We start from the raw sequence: 27,558 nt of genomic DNA, 5'->3' as shown, positions 1-27,558 counted from the left end.
ACTTAAACGTAAGACCTAAAACCATAAACTCTAGAAGAAAACCTAGGCAATACTATTGAGGACATAGGCATGGGCGAAGACTTCATGAGTAAAACATCAAAAGCAATTGCAACAAAAGCCAAAATTGACAAATGAGATCTATTTAAACTAAAGACCTTCTACACAGCAAAAGAACTACCATCAGAGTAAACAGGCAACCTACAGAATGGGAGAAAAATTTTGCAATCCATCTATCTGACAAAGGGCCAATATCCAGAATATACAAAGAACTCAAACAAATTTACAAGAAAAAACCAAACAACCTCATCGGAAAGTGGGTGAAGGATACAGACACTTCTCAAAAGTAGACATTTATGTGGTCAAGAAACAAATGAAAAAAAGCTCATCATCGCTGGTCATTAGAGAAATGCAAATCAAAAACAAAATGAGATACCGTCTCATGCCTATTAGAATGGTGATCATTAAAACGTCAAGAAACAACAGATACTAGAGAGGATGTGGGGAAACAGGAACACTTTTACGTTGTTGGTGGGAGTGTAAATTAGTTCAACCATTGTGGAATACAGTGTGGCAATTCCTCAAGAATCTAGAATTAGAAATACCATTTGCCCCAGCAATCCCATTACTGGGTATACACCCAAAGGATTATAAATCATTCTACTATAAAGATACATGCACACATGTTTCTTGTGGCACTGTTCACAATAGCAAAGACCTGGAACCAACCTAAATGCCCATCAATGATAGACTGGATAAAGAAAATGTGGCACATATACACCACAGAATACTATGCAGCCATAAAAAAGGATGAGTTCATGTCTTTTCCAGGGACATGGATGAAGCTGAAAACCATCATTCTCAGCAAACTAACACAGGAACAGAAAACTAAACACTGCATGTTCTCGCTCATAAGTGGGAGCTGAACAAGGAGAACACATGGACACAGGGAGGGGAACATCACATACCAGGGCATGTTGGGGGATGGGGGACTTGGGAGGGATAGCATTAGGAGAAACACCTAATGTAGATGACAGGTTGATGGGTGCAGCAAACCACCATGGCACGTGTATACCTATGTAACAAACCTAAACATTCTGTACATGTGTCCCAGAACCTAAAGTATAATTTTTAAAAAAGTTATCTTGGCCAGGTGTGGTTGCTCACGCCTGTAATCCCAGCACTTTGGGAGGCCAAAGTGGATCATCTGAGGTAAGGAGTTCAAGATCAGTCTGACCAATGTGGTGAAACTCCGTCTCTACTAAAAATACAAACATTAGCTGGGCGTGGTGTCACGCACCTTTAATCCCAGCTACTCGGGAGGTTGAGGCAGGAGAATCACTTGAACCCAGGAGGCAGAAGTTGCAGTGAGCCAAGACTGCGCCATTGCACTCCAGCCTGGGCAACAAGGGCAAAACTCTGCCTCAAAAAAAAAAAAAAAAAAAAAAAAAAAAAAAGTGGTCTCTCCTCATAAAATCGACTTGCATATGTCCTTATTTTTTTTATTTGTTGATTCTAGACTAAGACCAATAATTCCCATTAAAGACAACCTGCCTTTTTGAAAAATTTTTGAAAAGAGGATTGGCTATGCTTGAATAAAGGCACACAAATAGGCATGCCTTTTCAAAATTGAATCACAATTCTGCTCACATACTTCTTTAAAAGTACTTGGTATTGGATTCAATTTTTATTATCTCCTCCAAGCCCATCACCTACATTTATAAAAGTTAGCAAATAAGATTAATCATACCAACTTTATATATATATACATAATTCCCTATACCACTAGTGTTAACAGACAGTGTTACCACCAATAGAATCTTTTTTGAGACAGGGCCTCAATCTGACGCCCAGATGGGAATGCAGTGGTGCTATCATAACTCATTGTAACCTCACCTTCCTGGACTCAAGCAGTGCTCCTGCCTCAGCTTTTCAAGTGGCTGGGACTAAAAGCACACACTACTACACCTGGATTATTTTTATATTTCCATAGAGACAAGGTCTCACTATGTCACCCAGGCTGACATCAAAAGGTATTTAAAGACAAACATAATTTCTAAGAGGTACTGTGAATTGTATAAAGCAAGAGTATTACTGTTACTTCGTTTGTGTAAAAAAGTCATTTGAACAATAAATTCAATTTTTAACACCAATATCTCTTTCTTCATATAATATTAAACTAAATTCTTACCTCTCATCAACTGAGGGTTCTTTTTGTTGTAAATGAGGCTTGATTCCAAACATCGGGCGAATATTTGTTGATAAGGCTCTGATGGTGTAACTGATATCATTCTCCCTTGTAACATCACTGTCATAGCCTACCATTAAAATACACGCGTTATTCTTAAGCAGTAACTGAGATCAATTATGATCTTATAAATTGGATACAAAGATGTTCAACAATATGAAATAAATTAGTTATAAGCAAATTATGAAGTAATATGCAATCAGAAAAAAGATGTAGAATATTTATATGTAATCATGTTTTCAAAGTATTACTAAGTAATAATTGCAGGTTAAAAAGTAAGTTCATGAAAATCAACAGGAAGAAGCAGCTAAAAAAAAAAAAAGTAAAAAAAAAAAGTAAGTTCAATACAATCACACTTTTCTTAAAAAATATTAGCTACATACACTTTAGGATACACTCCAAATGTTAAAAAAGGTGTTACCTGTGAGGTCAAATTATGGAGGCTGTGTTTAATTTTTATGGCAAAATATATTTTCTATAATGAACTGGTATTAAAGAAAATCAAAATTTTAAAATATGATGTGTAATAATATAATATTTACTTTAACAGTATTTATTTAAAATTGATAGTCTTTGTTTGCAGATAAATAGTATCTAAGTCATAAATACATGCCAACCTGTTGTTCTTGAGTCACAAAACTGATTTTGATGTTAAACAGACTAAAAACAGTAACACTGCAATTATTCAAACATTATTATTACTTGATTTAACTTCTACAGCTTAAGTAAGTTGTGCTAAATTTTTCCTATATTTTTGTTAAAGTATTATAAAATAACATACCCCCATCTTCTTCAGAATCAATGTCGGATTCTTCACTATCACAAGGCCTTTTTTCCCGATAGGCTTCCATCTCATTTGTCCACACCATTAAAGACATATCTGTACCTCCTAGGGTAACCAACATGCTGTCATCATAAGTCCAGCGAACATTTGTGACATGTGCACTATGGGCCACATACCTCTTAAACTTTCCAAATTTTCCCTAAGGAGGAAAAAAATTCAAACAATCTTTCTGAGAAATTTCATTATTTAACTAATTCCATTATGATTTTGATTTTAATAATTAGAAATTAATCATTTCAAGTGCAATGTGTTAAAAAAAAATTAGAAAATACTGAAACTAAGTAGAATAAAAGATACCAATTCCTAAACCTGTTAAGGACAAGATATAAAACCAGTAGTTCCACAAAATGCTAGTACCCCAGGTAAAACCCTTTAAAAAACCAACTTGGTATTCTGCATTGAAAGCATAAAAATGTTCTTGTGTTTGACTCACCCATCTCCCTTTTAGGGATCTATGCTAAGAAAATGCTATGTGTACAAAAAAAAAAAAATACTTATCATAGTATTTACTTATAGCAGTGAAAAAAATTAAATGCCTTAAATGTTCAAAGTAATAATTAATTACAATGTATATGGAGCAGTGTATATATATTAAAGACAAGGGTTATGCAGATGTATTACTGTTGGAAATAGATGCAATAATTGAGAAAGGATACACATGCTTATGTACAGCATAAATATATTAACCAAAAGTAATTATCAATTGCTTTGGTACACATATATGTATATACCCAAGTAAGTATCTTTCATCTTAATTCATTAGTGCTTTTGTTTGTAAGCAATACACATAGGAATGTATTTTCCTTTTAAATATCAATAGAAATTTAAGTTATAAATACTGGCAACTTTAAAATCTAGCATTACCAAGTTACATAAATTTCAGATCAAAGCACCATAAGCAGGTTTTGTTAACATCTTTTCAAAGTGTAAAAATGAGAGATGTCTTAAACAAAACACAGTGATAGCAAAATTTGTGAATACCCTAGGAATGACGACTCTTTTTTTTTTTTTTTTTTTTTTTGAGACTGAGCCTCATTCTGTCGCCAGGCTGGAGTGCAGTGGCACAATCTCGGCTCACTACAACCTCCAACTCCTGGGTTCAAGCAATTCTCCTACCTCAGCCTCCTGAGCAGCTGGGACTACAGGCACATCCCACCATGTCTGGCTAATTTTTTGTATTTTTAATACAGATGGGGTTTCACCGTGTTAGCCAGGATGTTCTCGATCTCACGACCAAGACCAAGTGATCCGCCCACCTCAGCCTCCCAAAGTGCTGGGATGACAGGCATGAGCCACCACGCCTGGCTGACCACCCTTTTTGACTGGAGTGCAGTGGTGCAATCTTGGCTCACTGCAACCTCCACTTCCCGGTTCAAGTGATTCTCTGCCTTAGCCTCCAGAGTAGCTGGGACTACAGGCAACCGCCACCATGCCCAGCTAATTTTTTTGTGTTTTTAATAGAGATGAGGTTTCACCATGTTGACAAGGCTGGTTTCAAACTCCTGACCTCAGGTGAACCACCTGCCTTGGCCTCTCAAAGTGCTGGGATCACGGACGTGAGCCACTGCACCCAGCAGGAATGACTCTCTCTCTCTCTTTTTTTTTTTTTTTTTTTTTGGACATAGGGTTTTGCTCTGCCACTCAGGCTGGAGTGCAACAACATGATCCCACACAGCTCACTGTAGCCTCCAACTCCTGGGCTCAAGCAATCCTCCCACTTCAGCCTCTTGAGTAGCTAGGACTGCAGACATGTACCACAATTCCTGGGTAATTTTTTCTACGTTTTGTAGAGAGGAGGTCTCACTATGCTGCCCAGGCTGGTCTGGAATGCCTGGCCTCAAGCGATCCTCCCACCTCGGACTCCCAAAGTACTGTACTGGGATTATAGGCATGAGCCACTGTGCCCAGCCAAGATGCTTCTTTTAAAAGGTTATTTATATTAGTCAATATTGAAAAACACTATAGGATATGATATATAACTTAAGGTATGAGATCATAAATTATAATACTTAAAAGCTATAGATATGAAACATAATTCTGAACCTTTCATGTTACATTACATTTTACATATGTACAATTCATAATAATGAAGTGCTATGACAAGACATTACCTTAACAATTTCATAATGTATGATCATTAGGAAAGTTAAAGAAAAACACATACTTTAGTGGGATATCTAAATAACTTCACAAATCCCAAATCATCCCCAGTAGCTAGAACCATTTTGTCACTGGTGAGGCAAGAAGCAGTTACATCTGTAACTTCGCCAATTACTGGCCAAATTCCTTCACAGCATAAACCAAGTACACTTGTCCATGATGCCCAAGCAATTTTTTCTACCTAGAAAGGAAAAACATTGCTGTACCTTTAGATCATCCAAACCTAAAATATTAACCACCAAAATGTTAACATTTTTCTTTGTAATTATGTGTGTCATAAGTAAAATTAACGTTTTAATGAAAAAATGGTTAAATTATTAGTTGTCTTGGTTATGTAGCTCCCCAGAGCCTACTAGTTGCTGTAGAAAAATTTTAACATAGCATTATTCAGAATATAATTATATATCCACCGTGTGTCCTAGGTGCTAAGCATATAGCAATAATAAATAAAACTCTTTCTGGCTTTAGGATAATCAATAAAGATTCTTATAGTTCAAGTTTAAATTTCTAATAATGCATTATAAGCATGTTTTCCAACTAACCCTTACTAGAAATTTAGAACTTTTACTTGTGATCTCTCTCTTCATTAAACCATTTCTTTTTTTTTTTTTTTTTTTTGAGACGGAGTTTCGCTCTTGTTACCCAGGCTGGAGTGCAATGGCGTGATCTCGGCTCACCGCAACCTCCACCTCCTGGGTTCAGGCAATTCTCCTGCCTCAGCCTCCTGAGTAGCTGGGACTACAGGCACGCGCCACCATGCCCAGCTAATTTTTTTGTAGTTTTAGTAGAGACAGGGTTTCACCATGTTGACCAGGATGGTCTCGATCTCTTGACCTCGTGATCCACCCGCCTCGGCCTCCCAAAGTGCTGGGATTACAGGCTTGAGCCACCACGCCCGGCTAAACCATTTCCATGTTAAATCTGTTGAGCCTCTCTTCCTAGGCCAAGTTAATAAAAAAGGCTAATATTGGTAGGCACAAATGCAACACAATTTTTCTTTTTTGTTTGTTTTTTAAAACAGTAATCTGCCAACAAATATGTTAGGCATATGGAGTCCTAAGGATGAGGCAGATATGCAGTATTCTATAGATGGCACATCTCCTATTTGCTATTTCATGCTTCTTGTCTTTTGAGGAAAGCAATTGGAGCAAAGCTAGCCATACGTGTGATTTATTCTTTTTTCTTTTTTTTAAATACAGGATCTCACTTTGTCACCCAGGCTGGAGTGTAGTGGCATGCACATGGCTCACTGCAGCCTCCACCTCCCAGGCTCAAGCAATCCTACCACCTCAGCCTCCCAAGTAACTGGGACTACAGGCACATGCCACCATACCTGGCTAATCTGTTCTATTTTTCTGTAGAGATGGGGTTTCACCATGTGCCTGGGCTGGTCTTGAACTCCTAAGCACAAGCAACCTGCCTGCCTCAGCTTCCAAAGTGCTGGGATTACAGGCGTGAGCCACCATGCCCACTGACTCCTTTTATTAATACAGTATTTTTTCCTTTACCTATCTATTCTGACTCAATAAAATAAACTCACTCAAGAATATTCATTATTTTAATAATTTGAGAACAGAGTTCACCTGTAACTAAATAACAGAAAGTAGGTATCAGTTTTCCAGCCACTGTTATTCACATAAACAACACTACAAGCACCACTATTTTCCTACCTCCATGCTGGGGATGGTTTGTTTTTTCCCTCTGGGAGCTTCAAAGAATAATTGTTCTTTAGCACCAGTGTTGACCTGTAAAAGCTTTCCTTAAAAAAAATTTTAAAAAATATTTACATATATAAAAAATATATACATATATCATCAGTATGATGTTTAAGTTTTGAGAAAAATTCAGCTTAAATATAAAAAACATTTTCTGCTGCAGTCAACATATAGTAAGAGCATTTTATTTTTAAAAATTCCATATAATTAAATTCATAAATGGTTTGATATTTTGTATATATAATATATATATACATATACATATACATAAAATGATTTCTTTGGTGATGCATATGTAAAAAACTCCTAGAAACAAATGCTGGAATTTTTTTAAAGTGTAAATATCTTTTTGACAATATTTAAAAAAACTTTATGATACTCAATTTATATAGCTGAATACATGAAACAATAAAATCCTTAAAAAGAGAGCATTTAAAATGTTTAACATTTATCAAACATATTAAACACAGTCATATGCCATGCATTCTGCAAAGATACAAAGATACTCATTAAGTTCTTTATGTTACATGATTATGACTATTATTAAATAATATATTTCATAACAATGAGAAAAATGACTTTAAAGTCCTCATTAACATTTCTTTTTAAAATTTATTTCATTTTTTTAGGAATGGAGTCTCACTCTATTGTCCAGGCTGGTCTCAACCTCCTGGGCTCAAGTAATCCTCCAGCTTTGGCCTCCCAAAGCACTGGAATTGCAGGCGTGAGCTGGCATACCTGGCCAATATTTCTATTATTCTATTTATATCAAATTTATATGATAAAGATCAAGACATCTATACAACAATTTTTTGCATAATATTTAAATTACAAATTAACCAACTAATCACTTACTGTACTATTATTTGAATATTAGATGAAGTATTGAAAAGTGTAGGCTGGGTGCAGTGGCTCACACATAGAATCCCAGCACTTTGGGATGCCAAGGTGGAAAGACTGCTTTAGTCCAGGAGTTATGGGCAATATAGTGAGACGTTGTCTCTACAAAAAATTTAAAAATGAGCTGGGCACGGTGGTATGTGCCTATAGGCCCAGCTACTCAGGAGGCTGAGTTGGGAGGATCACTTAAGCCCGGGAGGTCAAGGCTGTAGTGAGCTGTGATTGCACCATAGCACTCCAGCCTGTGTGATAGAGTGAGATCTGTCTCAAAAAAAAAGAAAAGAAAAAAGAAAAAGTCTCAACTCTATAGTGTTCATCTTCAGATGTAAAACAGTAAAAAACAATTTTGAGAATAATGGTTGTTTTCCCAATGCTTTTGAACTCATCTGTTGAATCACTTTTCTGCTTCTCTAAAATAGGTATCCTAAATCAAATGAAACTTTTATCAAACATTAAAGTCTTACCTCTAATATCCCAATCAATATGAGTTATGTAACTGGTAGCTCCTTTGCATACTCCTACTCGTTTACTACTCATTACATTGTATATATCTATAAAGCTGTCATGGGATGCTACAGCTAGATATTTCCCAGAACCTATAACAGAAACATATTTGCTTGACATTTTCTATCTTTAGAAATATTTTTTTACACTCTGCAACTCGAGTTAATTTTCCTTTTCTTTATGGAGAAATCTTAGTTATTTCATAAATTATAACAAGACAGATAAGTCAAGTGACAAATGATAATATTTTCAAGTATAATTAATAATTTTTTAGTGTAACAAATTAGTTCAGTGGCAAGCAAATGTCAAAAACTATATATGATGTAGTTTTGATACTTTGTATTAAACAAAAATACTCCCTCTAAATTTAGAAAACATGTAACTAAACCAACACAAGTAAATTCTGCCTTAACATTAGTAATTGCTACATTACAGTAGGTTTGTAGTAGATAATGAATACATGAAAACTGATAGAGTAAAATGAGTGCAATTTCAAAAGCATTAAGAATAATATAACAAAAATAGTTGTCCAACCCCTTTTATGTCACAAATGAGGAAACAAAAGCTCAGAGAAGCATCCTGGCTCCAGTCACACAAAAAATTTAGTAACAGAATTGACACTAAGACAGATATTTGCACTAATCTAATAACAGGGCTTTTAACCGCTGCCTTTTCTAGTAAAAAAAAAGTTAAGTTCTGAAATAAAATAACAGTTAATAAAAATTATACACTGATACATTTACACACTGCCAGACCCAAGTTAATGCTCAAATACAATTTCAACAGATCTTACCAGGTGAAAATCGAATATCTGAAATCATATCTTTTCTGTGATGAAAAGACACAAGATCCTCTAGAGTATCTGCATTTGCCATTAAAAAGCTTCCATCGTTAAGACCTACAGCTAAAGCTTTACCATCAGGAGAAAAACAGCAACACCTCCCACCTGAAAGAGAAAGAGCATATTAGGCAATTTTCCCTTACTTAAAAATAGTATGGGCCATGTGTGGTGGCTCATGCCTATAATCCCAGGAGTTTAAGACCCCATCTCTACCAGTAGGCAGGATGGGGGAAGGGGCAAGGGGCAAAGGGAAAGGGACAAGAGGGAAGAGGGAAGGGAAGGCAAGTAAGTAAGTAAGTAAATAAACAAACAAATAGCCAGGCATGGTGGCACACACTTGTAGTCTCACTTAGGAGGCTTAAGTGGGAGGAGGACTGTTTGACCCCAGGAGGTTGAGGCTGCAGTGAGCTATGATTGCACCACTGCACTCCAGCCTGGGTTACAGAGTGAGACCTTGTCTCAAAAAAAAAAAAAAAAAAAAAAAAGGTATTTTAGGGCCAGGTGCAGTGGCTCAAGCCTGTAATCCAGCACTTTGGGAGGCCAAGACAGGTGGATCATGAGGTCAAGAGATTGAGAACATCCTGGCCAACATGGTGAAACCCCATTTCTACTAAAAATACAAAAATTAGCTAGGCATCATGGCACATGACTGTGATCCCAGCTACTCCGGAGGCCAAGGCAGGAGAATCTCCTGAATCTGGGAGGCGGAGGTTGCAATGAGCAGAGATTGAACCACTGCACTCCAGCCTGGCAACAGAGTGAGACTCCATCTCAAAAAAAAAAAAAAAAAGAATTTGCTAAAAGAATCTTTAACTTCAAAAAGATTGCCTCTTTATTATGGCCTCAAATCAATATTAAAAAGGGGTCAAGAGATACAGATAAAGTTTTCTGTAGAAGTCAATGTTATGGAATTCTAATATTTACCTTAAAAGAAATTAAGTTGATGAAAAAGAATGAGAGATTTAAATTAACATAAAAAGCCAATGACATATGTGGAAGTTTTTTTGGTTTTTCTTTTGCAGAGTAGGTTTTACCTTTGTAGCTTCTTTGTAACAAAACAGAGATTTAAGAAATAAGTCATCTTCATAATTTTTTTTTGAGATGGAGTTTCACTATTATTGCCCAGGCTGGAGCACAATGGTACAATCTCAATTCACTGCAACTCTCGTATCCCAAATTCAAGCAGTTCTCCTGGCTCAGCCTCCCAAGTAGCTGGGATTTCAGGCATGTGTCACCAGGCCTGGCTACTTTTGTACTTTTAGTAGAGACGGGGTTTCACCATGTTGGTCAGTCTGGTCCCAAACTCCTGACCTCAGGTGATCCACCTGCCTCGGCCTCCCAAAGTGCTGGGATTACAGGCGTGAGCCTCTGTGCCCGGCCTATAAAATATTTTTTAAAATCTGATAATAGGCTGTTATTAGTTTAAGGTAGGAAGATCTGTCCATATAAGTTTCAAAACCACATATGAAATATTAATTTTATTAATGATAGAATGAATGATATTCATTAATGTCATTAATGATGTTAACATTAATTTGTAAAAGTAAGGGTTAGTGCTGCATTGGTAAACACAAAAAAATGGGCTTACCCTAACAGTAAGAGTTGCAGCAGGCATATTCAAAAGCCCTAAGGATTTTGGTATCTTGTATGAAATCTGATGAGGAAAGGACAGGGTATACACAGAATGAAAAGTTATAGAATAAATTAAGAACAAGTAATCATTTAATTATCAAGCATACATTGGAAATGAAGAAATCTAAAATGTGATTTCTCAGATTTGAGAGTCAAGAGATGATGATGATGACCTGGAGCAGGGTGGCAGCTGTGGAGGTGATGAGAAGATGAAAGATTTGGATATATTTCAAAGGCAGAGCTGGCAGGACTTGACCAACTAGAGATGGAGTGAAAGGTAGGTCAAGGGCATGTTTTTGCTTGAGTGGTGATGCCATTTACTGAGATGGGATAAACTAGAGGAGGAACCAGTGCTTAGTTCTGTACAAATTAAGTTAAAGATGCCTATGAGAAGTTCAAGTGAAGACATGAAGGAGACAATTTAGTATATTAATCCTTTCCAGGAGCTCAAGGGAGAAGAACAGATGGGATATAATAAGGGACATAGTAGCACACAGATAGTAGTTACAACCGTAAACTGGTTAAGAGTTTGTTATTAATTGATTTCCTCTCAGCTCCAAATCCAGCCGCCTTTTTCTTGCTATGTGAAACTGAAGCTGAATCCTGTAGATATGTTTTCCCTTGCTAGCTGACTTGATTTTTGCCAGTAGATATACAGTACTGGAGGGGCACACTGCAAGGCCAATGCATAAGGAAAAGACTTCTTCCTTCTTACCATGTGCTGGAGCCAGAAGGTCAATGGAGGGTGTGAGGGTGAGGGGTTGGGAGCAGGGAGTCTGGGAGGGAGGGTCTCTGCAACCACAGCAGATTTCCTAGATCAGCTTTGGCCCAGGTCCTCTGGCACATTTCTTTACCATTGGCAGGTTGTGCTTTTCTGTGGCACCCAGATATTCTACAAAGAGATCTGAATCTCATCCTAGGGTGGAGAGGAAGGTCCATCCTTCCCATTCACAAGGTTCATTCTTCATTAGTCTTATGGGTAGGAGATGCTTTCTGCAGTTGCTACTTCTGAGTTGCATTAAAGTTGAAAAATCTATTAAAACATTCTTACCTCCCTAAGCGTTTAGATTTATTCCTCTCCGACAGGTGTGAGCCTATGAGTGACACCCTTTGGAATCCTCTTTTATACCTTTTTAAACCAACTTTAATGAGTTAACATGTCATATTAAATTTTCTCTGTTCAAATTACTGGGGATAATTTTTGTCTCTTGACAGATAATAGAATTGGTACTGAAGTGGTCTCCGGAGATAGACCAGCAAAGGTGGATTGGCTTAGTCATGCCTTTGGGCTTGAGCACAGTGCTGAGTCCTTACCAATGGGAAATGGAATGCTAACAGCCCAAGGTATACATTGGCATCACAGTTAATCAAGTTATCTCCTATTGTTGATTATGATAAAGTGTCTACTGAGCTAAGCACCTTGGGAGCCCACAAGGTTGCTGCCCTTAGCATTACCATAATGATGATTATAAGGACTGTGGTGTGCAATAGATTTTACCGACAGTGTGAAACATTTACAGAAATAAGTAAAACTCGGGTCTTTAAACTATCAGCATGAGATGTGGTTTAAGCAGAGAATGTTTCCATGGCAAGTCTAAAATAATCTCTCGTATCTTAAATCCACCGGACTGATATCACTAAACATTAAACACAAATTTAATTGTGTGAATTTCAAATTGACAATGTCAATTGAATTGACAGTCTTACCAAGTTTTTTATATGAATGTCAGGGCACTAACTGGGCACTCTGAAGCCTAGAATGGGGATATCTGGTTGGACTTAAATGAAGCTGATAAACTCTATTCTGAGTCTCACTTTCCACGGCAAATAGCTTGCTTTCCCTGTTTCTGAGCAGTCTGACCTTCTGGGGCAGTTGCCTTGCAGGGAAATGCTCATCTTTCTGACGAATCACCATAACCACTGCTTTGCTGTTACTAGACTCAACGTGGGTCAAACTCCAGCATACTCTAGGACAGAGATCAGCAAGCATTTTCCTAAAGAACCAAATAGCAAATATTTTAACTTTGTGTACCATATAGTCTCTGTCACAAATACTCAGCTCTGCTATTATAGTGTGAAAGCAGCCCTAGATGATACATAAATGAATGGGCATGGTTGTGATTCCATAAAACTTTATTTACAAAATCAGGAGGTGGGCTGGCTTTGACCCATGGGCTGACACCTGATGGAGAGGAATGAATCTAAAAGCTTAGGGAGGTAAGAATGTTTGAATAGATTTTTCTAGTCAAAAAAAAGATTTTTCTTTTTCTTTTTGGAAATGAAGTTTTATTCTTGTTGTCCAGGCTGGAGTGCAATGGTGAGATCTTGGCTCACCACAACCTATACCTTCTGTGTTCAAGCGATTCTCCTGCCTCAGCCTCCCAAGTAGCTGGGATTACGGGCATGTGCCACTACACCTGGCTAATTCTGTCTGTTTAGTAGAGATGGGGTTTCTCCATGTTGCCCAGGCTGGTCTTGAACCCCTGACCTCAGGTGATCTCCTTGCCTCGGCCTCCAAAAGTGCTGGGATTATAGGCGTGAGCCACTGTGCCCAGCCTTGAATAGATTTTTCACATGCAACTTGCACACCAGTCTACCAACTACATCCCCCAAGAAAGTCTAGAAAATAATCTGTTCACTAATACATTGGAAAATGTATTAAGGGCAGCATCTGCCTCTCAAAAAGCTCTGTGACTGTTCTCATACATAAATGACCAAAGTACAAGTTTGTCCAACCTGTGACCCGTGGGTGGCATGCAAGCCAGGATGGCTTTGGGTATGACCCAACACAAATTTGTAAACTTTCTTAAAACATCATGAGATTTTGTTTTGCGATTTTTTTTTAACTCATCAGCTATCGTTGGTGTTATTTTACATGTGGTCCAAGACAATTCTTCTTCCAACGTGGCCCAGGGAAGCCAAAAGACTGGACACCCCTGCCACAGGAGACGTTGTCATTGTCATAGCCTCCCTGATTTAACCGAGATAATCATGGAGAAGCAGAGGCCAAGTGGCAGCACTTAACCAGCCCACCTCCTAATTTTGTAAAGGTAGATGCTTTCACAGAAAAGGACAGGAGGAATGTAGTGATAATCAGAATGTTTTAGCCTGTGGAGACTTCTGTTGGTGGCTAATGAATCACGTTTATTTAGGAATGAAGTAGATGGGTAGGCTACTAGATGAATGTTTGATTTATTTAATAGAGAAACCTCCATACCTGGTGACTAGAAAGCTGAGTCAAATTAAATCACCATAATGGAGAATCACGGATTTTCAGTCAGTTTTCACACCTAAGCCAATTCATATACTTGGAGCTCCTTGATTGAAGAAAAGGCCAGACAATGGGGAAGGACCAAGTAGCACTACCACAAGTCTATAATAATATCTTTCTTTGAGGACTCTGTGGCCACTTATTATAGGATAATGGTGAACTGGGGAAATTGAAATGCTCACATTTTCAGGGATTACTAGACACTAGACATAGGCTCTGAATTGATAATTCTTGGGAACATAAAATGCTGCTGCTGTCTACCAGTCAAAGTGGGAGCTTAGGGTGATCCTGTGACAGATGGAATCTTAAACCAAGTTTCAATCACAGTAGGCCAAAATGGTCTGTGGAACCCATCCAATTCCTGAATTAAAATAGACCTATGTGGCAACTGGTAGACTCCTCCACACTGGCTCTATTATCCATGGGGTAAGAGTCATTATAATAAGAACTAAGTGAAAACCCCTAGAAATTATCCTCCCTTCCAAGGCAAAAAACCAGAAACAAAACCTCAAGCCTGAGAATTGCAAAAATCAATAATACCAGCACAGACTTGAAATACGCAGGTGTCCAAACCTACCACATTACCACGTAAACTTGCCTGTTGGGTCTATGCTGAATTTAGACTAATTTGAGATAATAACTGTGGATAATAAATTTAATCAGATGGTGGCTCCAACTGAAAGCCGCTCTTCCAAATGTAGTATCTGTCCTGGAACAAATCAATACAGCCCCTAGCATTTGTTATGCAGCTACTGCCCTGTTTAATGTTTTTCTCTCCATGTTAATTTGTAAGGATCAGTAGACACTATTTGTCTTCACCTGGCTTATACCTGAGTACACCTTCAAAGCCTTGCCTCGGGACTATTTTCAATTCTCTGTTCTCTGCCATAATACCATCCACAGATATCCTTGACATTCCACAAACCATTTACATGGCCCACAACATTGATGACATTATATAAGTTGAGTGGATCTGGAGAACAGGCAGCAAGAAGAAACTTTAGAAACCTTAGTAAGATATGTAAATCAAGAGAGTGGCAGATAATCCCTGACAAAAATTCAGGGATCTACAACCTCAGTGAAGCTTCTGGGTGTCCAGTGATCTGATGTATGTCAAGATATTCTCTACAAGGTGAAAGACAAGTCACTCTATCTGCCACTGCCTGCTGTGAACAAAATGAGCAAAACGTTTGGTAGGTCTTCTGAAAGCAACATATACCACACTGAGTGGCTGCTTCCACCCATTTACCAAGTCGCTTACAAGGCTTCCAGCTTCCAGTGAAGACCGGAGAAAAAGAAGACAAGCTAGTCTTTCTCTTGAGCCTATGATCCAGTAGATCTAATCATACTCGAAGTGTCTATGGTAAATGGAAATGCTCTATAGATCCTCTGGAGGCTACCAAAGGAGAATCATACTGCAGAACTGTACGACTTGAGAGCAAATCTATGTCCTCCTTTTATGGATAATTATTTTCCTTTTGAGATGCAGCTTCTTGCTTGCTGCCAGACCTTATTAGAGAGCAAATGCCTAACTACAGGACAGCAGGTAACTACGTGTCCTGAGCTTCCTATCACGAACTGGAAGTTACATGACCAACCAAGCCAGAGATTGGGTATGCACAGCAGCGATATATCAAGTAGAAAAGATCAAGTTTAAAAGGTCTGGAAATTACAAGTAATTTACATGAACAGGTGCCTCAAAATTCTTCAAAAATTTCTGCTGCAATGCCTCTTCCCACTCTGTTTTTACGGCCTCATCGGTGTTTCTTATGATCAGTTCACTGAGGAAGAAAAAATTCTGAGTCAGACTTAAGTTTCTTTTGTTTGTTTTTGTTTTTGTTTTTTTGTTTGTTTGTTTTTTGAGACAAAGTCTCACTCTGTCGCCCAGGCTGGGGTGCAGTGCGGCAATCTCGGCACCCTGCAACCTCCGCCTCCTGGGTTTAAGTGATTCTCCTGCCTCAGCCTCCTGAGTAGCTGAGATTACAGGCACATGCCACCACACCCAGCTAATTTTTTTTTTTTTTTTTTGTATTTTTGAGATGGGGTTGCACTGTGTTAGCCAGGATGGTTTTGATCTCCTGAGTCAGACTTAAATTTCTATTGATATGTTGGTACCTATTTGAAAGCATTACAGCCCCACTCAGAAGTGACCCCCCAAAAATAGCAGTGAAGGTAAAATCTCCCAATGGGCAGCACTTCAAGAAGTCTCCTTGGTTTTCCACTTTGAAGTGAGAGATGACCGCATGTGCAGATTTACACTGGTTCATTAGTAATTGCTAACAATTTGGATGAATGATAGGGACTTGGAAGAAACAGGAATAAAATATTAGAGGCAAGGAAATACAGAAAATAGATGTGTGGATGAAATTCTTGGGACAGGCCATGAAGATTTGTGTTCTAGAAAATACTCATCAAAGTATCCAATACAGAGGAGGCTCTCAATAATCAGATGGAAAAAAAAATGATACTCTCTGAGGATGTCAGCCAGCCTCTTTTCCTAGCTACCTAGCACTTGCCCAGTGGGCTCACAGTGGTGGCAAGGGCAGAGTCTATGATTGGGCTAAAAAATGTGGACTTCTTGGCAAGGTTGATCTTGCTATCACTACTGCTGAGTATCTAATCTACTAACAGAAAAGATCAATGGAACCTCTGATAGGGCACCATTCCCCCAGGAAGACAAGCCAGCTACTTAATGGCATGCTAGTTACACTGGACCTCTTCTGCTATGGAGGCGGCAAAGATTTACACTCAGTAGAATAGACATGAATTCTGGATTTGCTTTCCCTGATCATAATGTTTCTACTAGCATCACCATCCGTGGACACACAGGATGCCTTAACTACCATCACAGAATTCACACTTCTGACAAAGGAATTCATTTCATAGCAAAGAACGTGTAGCATTAGGAATTAACCAATTCTATCACATACCCTCATTTCCTAACTGAAGACTTATATGTGGCACCATTTGAGGAACAACACCTCAAAAGACTGGGTATCTGTTTTATAGGATGCAATATAAGCTCTGAATCATAAACCATTATACAGTGCTGTCTACCTCATAGCCAGAAATCAGGGGTCTGGAAATCAAAAGATGATATTGAGAATGGCTCTTCTATTATATCTAATAATCAATTAGCACAATTTTGTTTTGCATCCTGGTAACTCTGAACCCTGTTGATTCAGAGCCTTAGCTTCCAAGAACAGGGGGAATGCTTCTACTAGGGGATATAACAATAGTTCCACTACACTGGAAGATGAGACTGCTACCTAGCCATGGTGGGGCTCCTTATGTCACCAAGCCAACAGAAAAAGAATGAAAGTATTACTCTTCTGGCTGGTGTGATTGATCCTAATTACATAGGGGAATTGAGTTGCTGCTACATAATGAAAGCAAAGAGGCTGTCTGAAACATAGGAATTTGCTGGGACACCTCTTAGGCCCTCCATGACCAATGGTAAAGCTTAATGGAAAATGACAGCAACCAGGGGAAAAAGGGGATTTCTTCAGATGCTTCTGAAGGTTTGAGTCACCCCACCAGTTACATCACCACAATCACCTGGGGTTGTGGCTAAGGGCAAGAAAAATATGAAATGGTTAGTGGAAGAAAGAAGTTATAGATATCAACTACAGCCTTATGACCAGTAATAGAAATGAAGGCTATACTAACTTTGCATAAATGTTTGTTATATGTATATCTTTATTTGTGCATATTAACTATTTTACTTTTCTCTCCTTTACAATATTTTATACGAGTTTGTTGGAGGTTAACTTAACAATTTTGTGTTAACGTAAATATTCAGTAAGACTGTGATTAAACTTGAGAATAACTAATATAGTCAGTAATACATATGATGACTGTTGGAACTGTATATCTTCTCTCTCTAGAGGTGACTACTTCGCTTGTACCAAGGGTAGCTGCATCTCTTTGGGTAGAAACATAAGGTTAGTTCTGTGGTTGTACTGAAGTTCAAATGTTTGTAGAAAGGTTCATGTGGATGCTGATTAGCCAGAGGGAAAGATTGTGTTTGTTATTAATTTTTGCCTCTCAGTTCCATATCTACCATTCCTTGGGCCTCACACTTTTTTTGCTAGCTGACTGACACTAAACTTTGCCAGTAGAGGGAGCTGCAGAAACACTATAAGGCCAAAAGTGACTCCCTTCTTCCAGTGTGCTGTTTTATACAGCCAGGGCACTGGCATAAAGGGGGCCTAACACCACAGTGGCAGCCCCAACTGCCTCTTCCAGGAAGCTTCTCCACCATCACCCTAACGATTTAGCTGCAATTTGCAGACTTCAGTAAGATTCTCTGGCAGTAGTCCTCTCAGTTCAATGACTTTTGCCCTAGGTTAAGCTCTTCACCAAGTGGTGGTTCTGACCATTCAGCTCTGGCCTGCTGCCTCTGGCAAGCTTCGTCTTCATCAAGTGACTACTCTCATTGTTCCACTGAGGGCTTCACCCTCTGGCAAGCTTTTTTGCCACAAGCTCACTGAATGTTCTGGTGGCGGCCACACCATTTCCAAACAGGTATGAATCTCTTTTAACTTGTTTGTTCACTCTCCTTTAGTACTAGGGTTGGTAGCTGCTTTCTATGGTGGCTACCCCTAAGGCTTTTTCAGTAGGTAATCACCTTTTACTAGCTAGCAATTCTTTTTATTAAATTCCCACTTTCAAATAACCCTAGAAGTCTCTGTCTTCTGACTGGACAGTGACAGACTGAATCTAAAGTGTGAGTGTACATATGAAAAGAAAAGTCTTGGGAGAAGCCCTGGAGCATTCCTAAATGCAGCATGCAGGAAGGAGAGACAGACCTAGCAAAGGAAACAGAAAAAAGGAGTCAGTGAAGTAGAGAGCAAAAACTGACATGCACGAGGTCCAGAGATAAGTGAATAAAGTAGTTCAGTTAAAAAAAAAATGATAAATTGTGCCAAAAATTTCTGTAAGGTGAATATACTGAGAACCAAGAACTGATCAACAAATTGGCAGCAGGTTAAATGGACAAATAGGGACAAAAGCCTAATTGGGGTGTTTTGTTGAGCTGCTGTCATGTGAACGCACAGAGAAGGGAGCCTCAACAATATTGAGGAGTTCTGCTACAAAAGAGGGGTAGAGAAACAGACAGGGTAGTGAGGTCAATTATCACGGTTCCCTGTTTTACTCACTGCTTATTCTGCTGGTTGGGTGCAGGCATAAAGCAGGTAGAAAGTTGAGTTTAAGCAAAGATTAACATAGTATCCTTTTAAATTCATAGCTGACATCATTGGAAAATAAGAAAAATGTTTTAGGTATCAAAAATAAAAGGGGAGCAGAAAACCAAAGTAAAAAAGCCACATTTGGAAGGTGGGGGCATGAAGGTCAACTACAGACAGCTGTGGTCAGAGGCTCCCATGGAGAAGAACAAAACGGGCAAGTGAATCCTGCACCAGCAGCTTAGGTATGCAGGTTATCTCATTAGGACTGACGAGGTGGTTGGCATGACCCACAGAGAGTGAGGAAAAGCAGGGTGGAGCAATGGCTCACTTGGGAGCTGCACCGGACAAGGCGAGCTCCCACTCCCAACCAAGAGAGGCAGTGAGTGACTGTGCTACCCTGCCCAGGAAACCACACCTTTTCCGTGGATCTGTGCAACCTGTGGATCAGGAGATCACGACCTCATGAGCCCATGCCACCAGGGCCTTGGGTCCCAAGCACAGAGCTATGCAGATTGTCAGTGGCCACTTGGCTGGGGACTGCCAAAAACTACCAAGTTCCTTGGGGAAGGTACGGCCGTCAACACTTTGGCTGCCTGCTGCCTAAGATGAATGAGCTCCCTCGGGGAGGGGCAGCAGCCATCATTGCAGCTCCAGTTTGCCATTTCTCCCCTGCTGGTGCCTGGGAAAATGAACAGTTTAGACCCAGGAGGAATTCACCACAGTGCAGCACAGAGGCTGTGGCAGACCGTGGCTGGACTGCCTCTTTAGGTCTGACCCTGAACCATCCCTCCTCACTGGGCAGGGCCTCCCTCCAGGAATTTCAGCAACTCCAGCCAGAGGTTTGTAGACAGAACTGATCTCCCTGGGACTGAGCTCCTGGGGGGAGGGGCATCTGTGGTCTCCATGGATCAGCAGACTTAGTCTTTCCCTCTGCTGGCTCTGAGGAATCTGGGCAGTCAGGACGAGAGGGATTCCCCCCAGTGCAATGCACCCCCTCTGCCAAGGGGTAGTCAGAGTGTTTCATTAAGTGGGTCCTGGATCCTGTACCTCCTGACTGTGTGAGACCACCCCAACAGGGGTCACCACACACCTTATACAGGAGCATTCCTGCTGGTATCAGTTCAGTGACCAACAGGGACAGAGATCCCAGGGGAAGGAGCAGGCAGCCACCTTTATTGTTCTGCAGCCTCCACTGGTGACACCTTGACGTATGGGAGGGACCCAGCCAAAGACGGTCTGGAGTGGACCCCCAGCAAACCTAAGCAACCCTATGGAAGAGGGGCCCGATTGTTAAAAGAAAAACAAACCAACAAACAAAGCAACAACAATAAGAGCATCAACAAAAAAGTTCCCACAAAAACCCCATCCAAAGTTCAGCAGACTCAAAGATTGAAGCTAGATAAACTCACAAAGATGAAACGGAGTCAATGAAAAATTGCTGGAAACACAAAAAGCCAGAGTGTCTCTTCTCTTTCAAATTATTACAACACCTCTTCCGCAAGGGCACAGAGCTGGGTGAAGGCTGAGATGGATGAATTGACAGAAACAGGCTTCAGAAGGTGGATAATAATGAAACTTGCTGAGCTAAAGGAACATGCAAAGAAGCTAAGAACCATGATGAAACATTATAGGAACTGTTAACCAGAATAACCAGTTTAGAGGGGAACATAAATGACCTGATGATGCTGAAAAACACAACACAAGAATGTTACAATGCAACCACAAGTATCAAAAACTGAATAGACCAAGAAGAGGAAAGAATTTTAGAGCTTGAAGACTATTTGGCTGAAATAAGATAGGCAGACAAGATTAGAAGAAAAAAAGGAATGAACAAAACCTCTGAGAATTATGGGATTATGGAGAAAGACTAAACCTACGACAAAATGCGGTACCTAAATACAGCAAAGTTATAAAACATACTTTAGGATATCATTCAGGAGAACTTCCCCAATCTAACAAGACAGGCCAATATTCAAATCCAGGAAATCCAGAGAACCCCAGTAAGATACTCCATGAGAAGATCAACCCCTAACATATAATCATCAGATTCTCCAAGGTCAAAATGAAGGAAAAAATGTTAAGGGCAAACAGAGATAAAAGTCAGGTCACCTACAAAGGGGAGCTCATCAGACTAACAGCAGACCTCTCAGCAGAAACCCAGCAAGCCAGAAGAGATTGGGAGCCAATATTCAACATTCTTAAATAATTTCCAACCCAGAATTTCATATCCAGCCAAACTAGGCCTCATAAGTGAAGGAGAAATAAAATTCTTTTCAGACAAGCAAATGCTGAGGGATTTGGTCACCACCAGGCCTTACAAGAGCTTGTGAAGGAAGCATTAAATATGGAAAGGAAAAAGTGTTACCAGTCACTGCAAAAACACACTGAAGTACAAAGATCAATGACACTATGAAGCAACTACATCAAGTGGGCAAAATAACCAGCCACTTTGATGACGATGGATCAAATTCACACATAACAATATTAACCTTAAATGTAAATCAGCTAAATGCTCCCAATTAAAAGACAGAGAATGGCATACTGGATAAAGAGTCGTGACCCATCAATATGCTGTATTCAAGAGACCCATCTCATGTGCAAAGACACACATAGGCTTAAAATAAAAGGATGGAGGAAAAAGCAGGGGTTGCAATCCTAGTTTCTGACAAAACAGATTTTAAAACAGCAAAGATAAAAAAAGACAAAGATGGGCATTACATAATGAAAAAGGGGTCAGGTGAACAAGAAGAGCTAAACTAAATATACATGCACCCAGTACAGGAGCACCCAGATTCATTAAACAAGTTCTTAGAGACCTATGAAGAGACAACTTAGACTCCCAAATAATAATAATGGGAGACTTTAACACCCTACTGTCAATATTAGATCATCAAGACAGAAAATTAGCAATGATATTCAGGACTTGAACTCAGCTCTGGAGCAAATGGACCTGATAGATGTCTACAGAACTCTCCAACCAAAAACAGCAGAATATGCTTTCTTCTTGGTGCCACATAGCACTTACCCTAGAATCAATCACATAATTCAAAGTAAAACACTCCTTAGCAAATGCAAAAGAGCTAAAATCATAACAGTCTCTCAGACCACAGCATTATCAAATTATAACTCAAGATTAAGAAAATAATTTAAAACCACACAACTACATGGAAATTGAACAGCCTGCTCCTGAATGACTCCTGGGTAAATAATGAAATTAAGGCAGAAATCAAGAAGTTATTTGAAACCAGTAAAAACAAAGAGACAAGATACCAGAATCTCTGGGATGCAACTAAAGCAGTATTAAAAGGGAAGTTTGTAGACCTAAATGCCCACATCAATAAGCTAGAAAGATCTCACATCACAACTGAAAGAACTAGAGAACCAAGAGCAAACAAACCCTGAAGCTAGCAGAAGACAAGAAATAACTAAGATCAGAGCAGAACTAAAGGAGATGAGACACAAAAAGCCCTTCAAAAAAAAAATTAATGAATCTAGGGGCTGGTTTTTAAAAAAAATCAGTAAAATAGACCATTAGCTAGATTAATAAAGAAGAGGGAAGAATCAAATAGACACAATAAAAAAATGATAAAGGAGATATCACCACTGATCCCAGAGAAATACAAAAAACCATCAGAGAATCCTATAAACACCTCTGTGCAAATAAACTAGAAAATTTAAAAGAAATGGAAAAATTCATGGATACATACACTCTCCAAAGACTGAACTAGGAAGAAGTTGAATCCCTAAATAGACCAATAACAGGTTCTGAAATTGAGATAGTAATTAATAGTCTACCAACAAAAAACAGCCCAGGACCAGACAGATTTGCAGCTGAATTCTACCACAGGTACAAAGAGGAGCTGGTATCATTTCTTCTGAAACTACTTCAAACAACTGAAAAGGAGGGACTCCTCCCTAACTCATTTTATGAGGCCAGCAACATCTTGATACCAAAACCTGGCAGAGATGCCACAACAAAAAAAAAATTTCAGGCTAATATTTCTGATCAACATTGATACAAAAGTCCTCAATATAATACTAGCAAACCAAATCCAGCAGCACATGAAAAACCTTATCCACCACGATCAAGTTGGCTTCATCCCCAGGATGCAAGGCTGGTTCAACATACACAAATCAATAAACATAATTCATCACATAAACAGATCTAAAGACAAAAACCATATGATTATCTTAACAGATGCAGAAAAGGCCTTCAATAAAATTCAACATCCCATCATATTAAAAATTCTCAATAAACTAGGTATTGATGGAACATACCTCAAAATAGTAAGAGCCATTTATGATAAACCCACAGTGGGTATCATACTGAATAGGCAAAAGCTAGAAGCATTCTCCTTGAAAACCAGCACAAGGCAAGGATGCCTTCTCTCGCTACTCCTGTTCAACATAGTATTGCAACTTCTGGCCAGGGCAAGCAGTCAAGAGAAAGAAATAAAGTGTATTCCAATAGGAAGAGAGGAAATCACACAGTCTCTGTTTGCAGATGACATGATCACATATCTAGAAAACCCCATTGTCTCAGCCCGAAATCTTCTTTAGCTGATAGGCAACTTCAGCAAAGTCATAGAATACAAAATCAATGTGCAAAAATTACAAGCTTTCCTATATACCAACAACAGACAAGCGGAGAGCCAAATCATGAATGAAATCCCATTCACAATTGCTACAAAGAGAATAAAATACTTAGGAATACAGCTAACAAGGGAAGTGAAGGACCTCTTCAAGAACTACAAACCACTGCTCAAGGAAATAAATAAAAGAGGACACAAACAAATGAAATAATTCCATGCTCATATATAGGAAGAATCAGCATTGTGAAAATGGCCGCACTGTCTGTATTAGTCTGTTCTCACATCGCTATAAAATACCTGGCTGGGCACAGTGGCTCACACCTGTAATCCCAACACTTTGGAAGGCTGAGGTGAGTGGATCACTTAAGGTCAGGAGTTCAAGAACAGCCTGGCCAACACAGTGAAACCCTGTCTCTACTAAAAATACAAAAATTAGCCAGGCGTGGTAGTACATGTCTGTAATCTCAGCTACTCAGGAGGATGAGGCAGGAGAATTGCTTGAATCCAGGAGGCAGAAGTTGCAGTGAGCTCAGATTGTGCTACTGCACTCCAACCTGGGCTAAAAGGGGGAGAATTCATCTAAAAAACAACAACCAAAAAAAACTGAGACTAGGTAATTTATAAAGGAAAGAGATTTAATTGACTCACTCTTCTGCATTTCTGAGGAGTCCCCAGGAAACTTACTTTCCCCAATGTTTTGGAAATTAACATTTAGGTCCTCATTATTTATCCAAACTTCTACAGCAGCTCGAATTTCTCCTGAGAAATGGGATTTTCTTTTCTATTACATAGTAAGGCTGTAAATTTCCCAACCTTTTATGCTGTGTTTCCCTTTTAAAACTGAATGCTTAAATAGTACCAAAGCCACCTCTTGAATACTCTGCTACTTAGAAATTTCTTGTGCAAGATACCCTAAATCATCTCAGGCAAGTTCAAAGTTCCACAAATAGCTATGGTAGGGGCAAAATGTAGCCAGTCTCTTTGCTAAAACATAACAAGAGTCACCTTTGCTCCAGTTCCCAACAAGTTCCTCATCTCCATCTCAGACCACCTCAGCCTGGATTTCATTGTCTGTATCATCAGCATTTTGGTCAAAGCCATTCTACAAGTCTCTAGGAAGTTCCAAACTTTCCCACATTTTCCTGTCTTCTTCTGTGCCCTCCAAACTGTTCCAACCTCTGTCTGTTACCCAGTTCCAAAGTTGCTTCCACATTTTTAGGTATCTCTTCAGCAGCACCCCACTCCACTGGTACCAACTTACTGTATTAGTCCGTTCTCACATTGCTATGAAGAAATTCCTGAGACTGGGTAATTTACAAAGGAAAGAGATTTAATTGACTCACAGTTCCACATTGCTGAGGAGGTCCCAGGAAACTTACAATCATGGCAAAAGGCAAAAGAGAAGCAGGCACTTTTTTTCACAGGGTGACAGGATAGAGTGAGTGAAAGCAGGTGAAATGCCAGACATTTAATAAAACCATCAGATGCTGTGAAACTTGCTATCACAAGAACAGCACAGGAAAGACCTGCCCCCATGATTCAATTACCTCCCACCAAGCCCCTCCCACAACATGTGGGAATTCAAGTGAAGTTTGGGTGGGGACACACCCAAACCATATCACTACCCAAGGTAATTTATAGATTCAATGCTATTCCCATTAAACTACCATTGACATTCTTCACAGAATTAGAAAAAAAACTACTTTACAATTCATAGGGAACCAAAAAAGAGCCCGTACAGCCAAGACAATGCTAAGCCGTAAGAACAAAGCTGGAGGCATCATGTTACCCAAATTCAAACTATATTACAAGGCTACAGTAACCAAAAAACAAACACATAGACCAAGGGAATAGAATAGAGATCACAGAAATAAGACCACACATCTACAGTCATTTGATTTTCAACAAAGCTGACAAAAACAAATAATGGGAGAAGGATTCCCTATTTATTTATTTGTTTGTTTTTATTTTTTCTGAGACAGCGTCTTGCTCTGTTACCCAGGTTGGAATGCAGTGGCACAATCTTGGCTCACTGCTACCTTCACCTCCAGGATTCAAGTGATTCTCCTGCCTCAGCCTCCCAAGTAGCTGGGACTACGGGCACACCCAGCTGATTTTTGTATTTTTAGTAGATACAGGGTCTTACCATATTGGCCAGGCTGGTGTCAGACTCCTGAGCTCATGTGATCTGCCCTCCTTGGCCTCCCAAAGTGCTAGGATTATAGGCATGAGCCACCACACCTGGCCAGATTCCCTATTTAGTAAATGGTGCTGGGAAAACTAGCTAGCTACATGCAAAAAACTGAAACTGGACCACTTCCTTACTCCTTACACTAAAATTAACTCAAGATGGATTAAAGACTTGAATGTAAAATCCAAAACTATAAAAAATCCTAGAAGAAAATCTAGGCAATACCATTCTCAGGACATAGGCAGGTGCAAAGTTTACATGATGAAAATGTCAAACGCAACTGCAACAAAAGCAAAAATTTACAAATGGGATCTAATTAAAGTAAAGAGCTTCTGCACAGCAAAAGAAACTATCATCAGAATGATCAGGCAACCTACAGAATGGGAGAACATTTTTGCAATCTATCCAGCTGACAAAGGTCTAATAGCCAGAATCTACAAGGAACTGAAACGCATTCACAAGAAATAAACAACCCCATTAAAAAGTGGCCAAAGGCTGGGCGCGGTGGCTCAAGCCTGTAATCCCAGCACTTTGGGAGGCCGAGGCGGGTGGATCACGAGGTCAAGAGATCGAGACCATCCTGGTCAACATGGTGAAACCCTGTCTCTACTAAAAATACAAAAAGAAATTAGCTGGGCATGGTGGTGCGTGCCTGTAATCCCAGCTACTCAGGAGGCTGAGGCAGGAGAATTGCCTGAACCCAGGAGGCGGAGGTTGCGGTGAGCCGAGATCGCGCCATTGCACTCCAGCCTGGGTAACAAGAGCGAAACTCCGTCTCAGAAAAAAAAAAAAAAAAAAAAAAAAAGTGGCCAAAGGACATGATCAGATACTTCTCAAAAGAAGACATTCACGCAGCCAACAAACACATTAAAAAAAACTCAACCTCACTGATCATTAGAGAAATACACACTGAGATACCACCTCACATCAGTCAGAATGGTAATTATTAAAAAGTCAAGAAACAACAGATGCTGCTAAGGCTGTGGAGAAATAGGAACACTTTTACTCTGTTGGTGGGAATGTAAATTAGCTCAACCATTGTGGAACACGGTGTGACAATTCCTCAAAGACCTGGAACCAGAGATACCATTTGAACCAGCAATCCCATTACTGGGTATATACACAAAGGAATATAAATCATTCTGTTATAAAGATACATACACAAATATGTTCACTGCAGCACTACTCACAATAGCAAAAACATAGAATCAACTCAAATGCCTATCAATGATGGACTATTATCAGAAAATGTGGTACATATACACCATGGAATACTATGCAGCCATAAAAAGTAAGAAGATCATGTCCTTTGTGTGAACGTGGATGGAACTGGAAGCTATTATCCTCAGCAAACTAACACAGGAACAGAAAACCAAACACTACATGTTCTCACTTATAAGTGGGAGCTGAACAATGAGAACATATGGATACAGGGAGAGGAACAACACACATTAGGGCCTGTTATGGGGGA

At 39.3% G+C, this 27,558-nt stretch overlaps 1 protein-coding gene across 11 annotated transcripts in view; it reads right to left on the bottom strand.

Annotated features, from left to right (window-relative positions):
• EML5 (EMAP like 5) overlaps nt 1–27,558 on the bottom strand; it is a 185,737-nt gene that overhangs the window by 41,295 nt on the left and 116,884 nt on the right. For all 11 annotated transcript variants that reach the window (XR_004271749.1, XM_032287666.1, XM_032287665.1 and 8 more), the window contains 6 exons: nt 9,162–9,314; nt 8,329–8,460; nt 6,920–7,008; nt 5,254–5,430; nt 3,027–3,228; nt 2,189–2,315 (listed from right to left, as the gene is read on the bottom strand). Coding sequence is in view for 10 of the 11 variants with exons in the window: in XM_032287666.1 (XP_032143557.1) it covers nt 2,189–2,315; nt 3,027–3,228; nt 5,254–5,430; nt 6,920–7,008; nt 8,329–8,460; nt 9,162–9,314 (880 nt within the window). In the remaining variant the exon portion in view is untranslated. The remainder of the gene's footprint in view (nt 1–2,188; nt 2,316–3,026; nt 3,229–5,253; nt 5,431–6,919; nt 7,009–8,328; nt 8,461–9,161; nt 9,315–27,558) is intronic.

This window comes from Sapajus apella, unplaced genomic scaffold (genome assembly GCF_009761245.1).
Source record: "Sapajus apella isolate SASKATOON/1434 unplaced genomic scaffold, GSC_monkey_1.0 scaffold20, whole genome shotgun sequence".
Lineage (NCBI taxonomy): Eukaryota > Metazoa > Chordata > Mammalia > Primates > Cebidae > Sapajus > Sapajus apella.
The sequence above is the reverse complement of the archived record's forward strand: the minus strand, read 5'-3'. Positions and strand labels throughout refer to the sequence as shown.